Here is an 8,547-nt window from a genome sequence, read left to right as displayed (position 1 = left end):
CCACTCACGCAGGCCTCTGGGTCAGTCGAGAACATTCTGGCCTGACACCCACCCCTCCGTGACTGGGATGCAGAGGCGCTGCTCGTGCGGCAGAGCCAGGGACAAACCAGCAGAGGCTCTCTGGTGAGTTCCATGGGTGCACGCTGTCAGATTTGGAGGCGCTACAGTCTGGAGGGAGCCCACTTTCCACTCTGTCTCTCCCGGACACGGGAGTCTGCGTGAGCCTCGTTCGTTCTGGGAGGCAGACAGCAGAGTGACACCAGTGGACGCCCAGGGTTTGGGGGAATGCAAAAGCCACAGAGTCACCTAATTGAACCTGCTGCCTCCCGAGCAGCCGGTGCCTGGGGCCCTGGGACTGGGCCATGCCTGGCAGGAACCAAGCTCATTCACCAAGGGAGGGCCCGGTTCGGCCGTGCGCAAAGTCTACAGGAGGCTAATTACAGGAAAGACTTGAAATGGAGACTCTGGGATTACAGCGAAGGAAACTGGTGTGGGGATTAGTTGTAGCCAGAGAAGGAAACCCTGGAAATCATCCAATTAATGAACCAGTTCCCTGGGACCTATAAAAGGGGCCACCTGTCTCCCTGTGTCAAAAGGTGCCCTTTCCTCAGAGGCTTCTGAACCAGGACATCTCCCTGTGCCCAGAGAAAATGATGAGCCAGCAGGCCAGCAGGCTGTCCCAGGCCACCAAGGGCTCCAGGGGCTGCTCTGCTGTTGTGGTGTCTGGCCAGAGCCGTATCGGCCCCAGCAGGTCCCAATCAGCCTCGCGATCTAGGGGAGGCAGTACCCCCACAGCCTGTGCCATGGTTGGGGCTGCCCTTGGCAGCCAGAGCCTGTACAACCTTGGGGGGAGCGAGAAGATCTCACTCAGTGTGGCCAAAGGTGCCGCCCAGACTGGGAGCTCAGGATGGGGTTGCTCGGGCGCCTTTGGAGGGAGCCTGTGTGGGGCTGGGGCATGAGAGGTAGCCCTGGATGAGGCTCCTTCAGCATTGGAGGGAGACCTGGTGGCTTGGGAGGCATTCCTGGTGGAGCCGGGGGCCTTGGGGGTTCAGGGGGATTTCCCCTCAGTATCCAGGAGATGACCATCAACCAGAGCCTCCTTCAGCCCCTGAACATGGGGGTCGACCCTCAGCTCAGGGAGGTGAAGACCCAAGAGAAGGAGCAGATTAAGACTCTCAATGACAAATTTGCCTCCTTCATCGACAAGGTGAGGGCCCGTGGTGGGGAGGGGGCCGGGGAACATGAGGCCTAGGTTGGAGCAGTGGGTCTGCCCATGAGCCAGAGGCTGGGCAGGCCATGACCTCTGCTCCCTGGCTGCCCACAGGTGCAGTTCCTGGAGCAGCAGAACAAGGTGCTGGAGACCAAGTGGTGCCTCCTGCAGGAGCAGTCAGCTACCTCCAGGGCCAGTGCCCATGACTTGCAGCCCTTCTTTGAGTCCTACACCAGCTGCCTCCAGGCCCACCTGGACAGGCTGCTGAGTGAGCGGGGTCAGCTGGATGGGGAACTGAGCACAGTGCAGGCACTTGTGGAGGAGTGTAAGAGGAAGTGGGTGATGGAGGTGCTGGGGAAACAGCCACTGGGTCTAGGAGGTATGGAGGTGTTCCAGCTGGGAAAGTTGTTGGTGCATGTCCTCAAGGAGTCTGGAGGCCACAGGATGGGGTGTCAGGTTGAGGGTCGATGAAAGGAAGATCTGCTCTCTTTTGATATTTGTGTTGCTGCCAAGGAGAGTGAGCTGTATGTAACAGTGTGGGCATCTAGGGGGCCCCCTTTAGACAGAGGGAGATATCAGGCTCCTTGACAATTAACAATAATGGATCTCCTACTTGCTGCTTACCGGAATCACTTTGGGAGCTTTATAAATTCCGAATGTCCAGGTTGCACTCATGACTCATTGAATGAGAATTTCTGGGCATGGGAGCCAGGCACTGGTAGCTTTTCCAGAGCCTCGGGTGATTCCAACTTACTGCCAAGAGTGAGGACCAGTTAGAAAATGTGTTTGTGCTGGGTGATGAGGGAGATGAGCTAGGACACAGATGGAGAAGGGAACAGCTGGGAGCTTCGGGTGTGGGTGGGAGGTGGCTTTGAGAGTGACCACAGGCTTCTGCTCATGAGGACTAGACTGATTCTTTGCAGTGGAGAATCGAGAGACCTGTATGAATGTGCTGTCCAAGGACACCAGGAGCTACGTGCCAATTCCATCACATGCTTTATCTCCTATTTCTAATATCCTGGAATGTCAGAAATGGGGTGCCAGTGTGCTCTTAAAGGCCCTACCATCGTAATAAAGCACGCCACTCAACAGGCTTTAGCCTGGTCCTATCCGGGGAATAGTTACTTGTGGCTCTGCCCCAGGTTACACTTCATCTCCTGGAATAAAGACCTTTCCCTGGGCACATGTGCACAAACCCTTGGCTCAGCCACCCTCAAAAATGACCTCTCTCCTTTCTTGTAGGTATGACGATGAACTTAACAAGCGCTCAGAGGCTGAGAATGACTTGATGGTTCTGAAGAAGGTGAGCAGGCCAGCACAGGAAGAGCAAGCCAGCACAGGGCTCCTCCCATGGCACAAGGGAAGGGGGGGATGGTGGCATCTTCCCAGGGATGTGAGACTGGATCGCACTTTGTCCAGAGCAGGATTCCAGGTGTTGTCCTGTTGTTGATGGCCAGAACCCAGGACAGTGCCAGCCTTGCATCGGAGCCTATGCCCTGAGGGCTTTTTTTTTCTGTAACTAAGATATCTCCCAAGTGTGTTTGGCTCAACAATGCTGCTTTGACCCAGGCCTCTCTCTTCATAGTTTATTGCCAACTATTGATCGCTACCATCTTAACTACCCAAGCTACAAAATTGATACTAATGATCTTTTCTAACACTGAGCTCAATTATCAAAACTCTCTATTGCAAGTGTAAGGTCTGGTTTAAGTGATGTTTGCTCCCTCAACTAGGTAAATATGATTTCAATATTATTAAATGCAGTGGTAACTAATGAGGGTAATATTGAAGCTAAGAAGGCTGATGCTCTGTTTTTTACTTTCAGGATGTGGATACTTCCTACATGACCAAAGTGGACTTGGAAATCAAAATGGAGAGTCTGACCAGTGAAGTCAACTTTTGAGAGCCCTCTTTGAAGCTGTAAGGACCTTTGTACTCTCCTCTAGGGTGGAAGCCATGGCATGGGGTATCAGATCTTGCTTGATTCTGGGGATCCAGCTTCCTTTGTGGAATCTATTTGGCAGCAAACATTTGCAAAGTCTTTCCCATCTTTATCCCTATTTCTTCTTCATGTCTTCAATTTGATGCCTCCTTAATCATATCGCTTATGTTCTCCCTCTTCTCTTTCCCATGGCTCCAGGCTTTCAGGATCTGCAGTCCATGCCTTTAGAATCTCCATTACATAGACTCTCAAGGGAAATCTGTGAAAGGAGAGTTAAGGGCAATCCTTCACTGCCTGCTGGGAATTTTCTTGCTGCCTCGTTTCTGGATCACTGTCTTGTCCCCTTCCTTTTCTTTCAGTAAGATTTAATTTTCTAGACCCCACAACAGTCTTGAGCCAGTACTTGCAAGGCTTACGGCATCCTAGGGCGATGGCGACACTGCCCAATGGTGTGCTCCTGTGTGCATGTAGGAGTACAACCAGGTCCTGTCGGAATCCGGTGATATGTCCGTCATCCTGTCCATGGACAATAACCGGCATCTGGACCTGGACAGCATCATCACCGAGGTCAAGGCCCAGTACAAGGAGATCGCCCAGAGGAGCAAGGCAGAGGCCGAGGGGCTGTACCGGGTCAAGGTAAATATGGGTCCTTGCATCAGTCTAGACTCACAGGCTTTTTCCAGGCCTCCTGCTCCTTCACCTCCAGCCCCTCCTGGCACCATCCCAGATAATGCACATTTTGTTTAGTGGAAACCCACTGAAATATCTTTCACAAATGTCTATAACTTGCAATGTTTTTCCTTTTACTGCCTGATATCTTTAAGGGCAACTGTGATTTTTAGTTAAGCAATCCTTCCCATTCTAAATGCCTGGTGGACTTCTGTGTAATAGGAGGACTTTCTGGATTGATGGCACTTCTATTCTCCTTTTCATACACATGTATTTGAAGGTTAGGGATAATTTCTCCCTATCTGCTCCTTACCTTCCAGCTTGGGGAGCTGCAGACTACAGCCAGCAGGTATGGAGAAGACTTGAAGAGCACCAAGAGTGAGATTGCAGAGCTCAACAGGATGGTCCAGAGGCTGCGGGCCAAGATTGAGAGCATCAGGAAGCAGGTGGGTGTGGCTCCCCGAAGCCTAGGATTTAACTCTGATGACAGTGGTGCTCTGAGATGCCAGTGGGGCACCTGAACCTAGCAGGCTGGAAAGTCTTTCAGGTCCTTATTGGAACCTACAATGGAGCTTCCAGGCAATACCATACAGACTGATGGCTTCATGTATGTTCCCTTTACTCTTACCCATCATCTTCAAGATAGAATGATCTTCCCTCATGTCATTGGTTGTGGCTCCAAGACTCCACGAAATATGTGGTACTGAGTTTCTGGGGTCTCATACCATGGATTATCCTCCTTCAAGAGATTGGGAAGCAGGTGATCAGTATCTCTGGGTAAGGATTCAAATGACCATTGGAATTTCCTAGCATAGTGTATATGCTACATGGATATGAATGATACGGGCAGAAGAAGTTAGCATGGTCACCTGCCATGTGCCCAGGTGATTTCAGAGATTCAACCCTTCTCTTCTTTCTCCTCCTTTAGAATACTAACCTGCAGGCAACAATTGCTGACACTGAACAACAGGGAACATGGACCCTCCAAGATGCCCAGGCCAAGTTGGCAGAGCTCAAGAAGGCCCTGCAGCAGGCCCAAGAGAACTTGGCCTATCTCCTGCGTGACTACCAGGAACTGATGAACGTCAAGTTGGCATTGGATGGGGAGATCGCCACCTACCAGAAGATGCTGGATGGCGAGGAGTGCAGGTGGGTAGGGACTCTGGCCAAGGCAAGGAGGACAACTTGAGAATCAAGTTGCAAAGGATTGTATGGTCCTTGGTTAAACACAGTGACAGGGGACAAAGGAGGGTCTCAACAAATGCTTGATTAACTGAATTATATTGCCCAGCACTCTCCCCTTTGGGTGCAGGGACACCGACTTCATCTGTTTGTTAGACCTGAATGCCTAGAGCTTCCCAACAAGCATGTAGTGCGCCCCAAAGGCCAATGCCAGCCAATCCTGATATGGTGGAGACGACAGATGGGTAGGGGGTTCTAGTAGCCTAGTAGTCGCTTCTCCTATTCTCCAAACTGGTTTCCACTTCCCTCGCATCAGTCACTCTTCTTTGCCTCTCCATCTCTGGTGCAGGTAAGAGTTATGTCACTTTCGGCGTAGGCTAGGCACTGTGCTAGACATTCCTCATGGCTTAATTTACTCTTCTCAACAAACCGATGAGGAAGTATATTATTCCAGTTCTGCCAGTGAGGGAACCAAGGCCAAGGTGGTGGCAGAGCCAAGTGTCCAGAGACACATTATTTCTCTGTTCCTCTGCATCCCCATCCTAGAACCCTAGGGAAGTCCTTCTCACGTCTAACTTCAATCCCTGATGCTGCAGCTCATATCATTGTACTCTGGCATCCCAGGGGGTAATTCTGACCAAGATGCTGAGAGGAACCAGCATGAGGATTTCACGATATTTATTTTGTTTTCCTAAACAGGATGTCTGGGGAGTGTCAGAGCCCAGTGTGTATCCGTGAGTATCTTACGCACTCCATTTCTGTTGTTTGACATGATTTCTCATGGCTTTGCTTCAGCTCCTCTACCAACAAATTGCTTTTTCTACAGCCTGATTGCTGGAGTAAAATAAAGAGAGGGGCAAAGGGAGAGTCGTATTTGGGTAGGACTTATCTAATGTCCTGTGCGCATATGTTCTGAATTTGCCTTCAGACAAAGAACTCCCTCCCATAGGAAGGCCGTCTCCCCTTCTCTTTTTGGATGTTCTCTGCCACTCCTTCCTCAGATAGTAATGCATGCAATGGGCATTTAGACAGGCAAGTGACACTGAGCACCCCATTCTCTTTGCAGTTGTGGTCAACCACACACCCGGCAGCAAGAACATTAGTGCTGGGGGCAGCAGCAGCAGCAATGGCATCTGGGGCAACAGAGGGGACCAGGGCATCCGAGGCGACAGTGAGTCCACCAATATGGGGAAGGGCATCCAGTCCAGAAGCACAAGCACCTCCATGGATCAGAGTCCCAGACTGGGCAGCTCCTCCTCCTCGGCCAGGGTTGTGCAGACCATCACCAGCAGTGACCAGCGCTCCTGCATCAAATACTGAGACTGGGCCCTGACACACGACTGTAGAAATTTCCCCTGCCTTTAGCCACACCTCTTTACAATTGCTCCTCTCTCTCCAGGGTTCGTGACACTATACTCTCATCTGCTTGGTGGCTCAAAACCAAGAAGGGGCCCAGGTAGACATTGTCAAGTTAGGAGTTTGCCCCTGAGCCCATCACCCATTCCACCACCACCTTTTGTCCCCTTGTGTATAAACACTGCCTGGCCTCCTCTCTGCTCTCTCTTTCTTTTTCTTTATTAAACTGTAATATGTGATGATGGATTTGACTCTATGAGTTTTGCAGAATAATAGGGACTTGTGATATTTGCTAAATCAGAGGGCAACACACTCAAAATGTGGCCTGCAGGAAGTTATGTTAGCAGCTGTGCATGAAGTGAGTGAGAGATGAAGAGAGAATGAGGGTGCTGAGGGAGTCTTTGGGGGTAAGCCAACTGGGTCAGACCAACTGCCACGCTGTGCCTCACTCTTTCTGGATCTATCTCAGGGCAGGCCACACCCGGGGCCTGGAGCTCTTCTGTACTAGCACCAGTAATCCTTGCCAAGAATTCCAAATGGCTCAGTGACTGCCCACTGACTAACTGCAGTGCCCAGCCTGGGTCACCGCAGGGGGCAACCTTTCTTTATCACCTCCCTTGGGGACTTTGGGCCACAGTGGTGGGAGAACATGGTCAAAAGCTGTCCCTATGTCCTCATTCCTTGTGATTCAATGGTAGTTGCCCCTTTCCCCAGTAAGACTCTGCAGCATTCTGCCTCCCTTTTCTTCCCACATCCTGAAATCTCAAGGCTCTGGAAAACCAAGAAATGAAACCAAGTTTTATTTAGGGATTTCCACCTGTTCAGATATTGTTCTGAGAATTTCACACATAAATAATTTAACCTTCACAGTGATCCTATGAGTAGGCGTGATTGTCCTCACTTTACAGATGAGAAAAAGGAGCACGAAGACATAAAGATCACTCTGTGCCAAAGGCTGCAGTTAGCAAGTGGTACAGCCAGGGCTTGACCATGAGTAGTCGGGCCCTAGAGTCCATGCTTGTCACTTTCATGGTATACTGGTGTCATTTGCGTGGTTTTGTTTTTTTCATGATAGATGGGGGGTGGTGGTGGAATATGTTTGGTCTCTGAAGGCAGAGGTTTTCTTTAATCAGATCTCTGCTCTGTCCTTGGTTCTGAAATCTGGTCCAGACACCAGGGGACTCTTCTATTTCAAGAGGCTGACACTTGTCATCACTCCCTCCAAACCTGACTTCTTAGTCCCACCTTTGGTTCTGACTATTTGCATGTGCTCACAGATTTGCTGCTTAAGATCAAGTAAACATTTGTTTCAAAGCTCAACTTGAAAAAAGACGCGGACCTTGTCCATTCTGTTTTGTTCCCTTTAAAACCAAGAACAACAAAAAAGTCTTAAGGTCTTTACGGATAATAAAACTTACATAATTTAACATTTAGCATGTTTACCTTTTTGTCTCAGCTGCTGGGGAGTATTTTTCATTGGATGATTAGAATACTTGCTTCCTTTTTAAAAACATGGATTATTATTATTATTGTTGTTATCATTATTATTATTTTTAGAGAGAGAGTGTGGGAGCAGGGTGGTAGGAGGAGGGACAGAGGGAGAGGAAGAGAGAGAATCTCAAGCAGACTCAGCGCTCAGCGCCAAACCCAGCGTGGGCCCTGATCCCACGGCCCTGAGGTCGTGACCGAAGCTGAAATCAAGATTCAGATGCTTAACTGACTGAGCCACCCAGGTGCCTCTGGGTTATTGTTTTTAATTTAACTCCCTTATTATTGGAATGAGAGGGTAATAAAAATAAAGAAAATTGAGACGATTGTCTTCTCTTGATTGCAGCTAGACTCATGATGAGCAGATTGGAAACAGGGCACACACAGAGGAAGAGAGTGACTTAAGATATTAGCTGTTCATATTGTGGTAATAAAAATAATGTTTGCCTCTCGGGGATGTTTCAAAGAATACACGAAATAATATACTTGAAAGTATTTTATAAAATGAAAATATTTTTATAGATATTGTACCGTATGTGTCAAATTTTGAGTAGCAACTAGATTATAATCTCTTTAAAGAGAGGGACTGTGTCATATATTGTTTGAATGTTACATAATACTGGACAGAAAATGTTGACTTGTTGACCGATGGACTGAGTCAATAATATAATGCATGCCAGAGCTCAGCACGGCTCCTAGA

At 49.2% G+C, this 8,547-nt stretch overlaps 1 protein-coding gene across 1 annotated transcript; it reads left to right on the top strand.

Moving 5' to 3' along the window:
* The first annotated feature begins 803 nt into the window (after window positions 1–803).
* Window positions 804–6,323, top strand: LOC113257459 (keratin, type II cytoskeletal 2 oral-like). Its single transcript, XM_026501610.2, is given in 11 exon segments — window positions 804–940; window positions 988–1,207; window positions 1,325–1,545; window positions 2,453–2,513; window positions 3,036–3,108; window positions 3,111–3,130; window positions 3,624–3,788; window positions 4,142–4,267; window positions 4,750–4,970; window positions 5,703–5,737; window positions 6,070–6,323. Coding segments are annotated over 11 exon segments (1,533 nt in total).
* Window positions 6,324–8,547: the final 2,224 nt, after the last annotated feature.

The sequence above is a fragment of the Ursus arctos genome, unplaced genomic scaffold, assembly GCF_023065955.2.
Source record: "Ursus arctos isolate Adak ecotype North America unplaced genomic scaffold, UrsArc2.0 scaffold_26, whole genome shotgun sequence".
Classification (NCBI taxonomy): domain Eukaryota; kingdom Metazoa; phylum Chordata; class Mammalia; order Carnivora; family Ursidae; genus Ursus; species Ursus arctos.
Note: the sequence above shows the minus strand (reverse complement) of the source record. Positions and strands in the feature narration are given on the sequence as shown.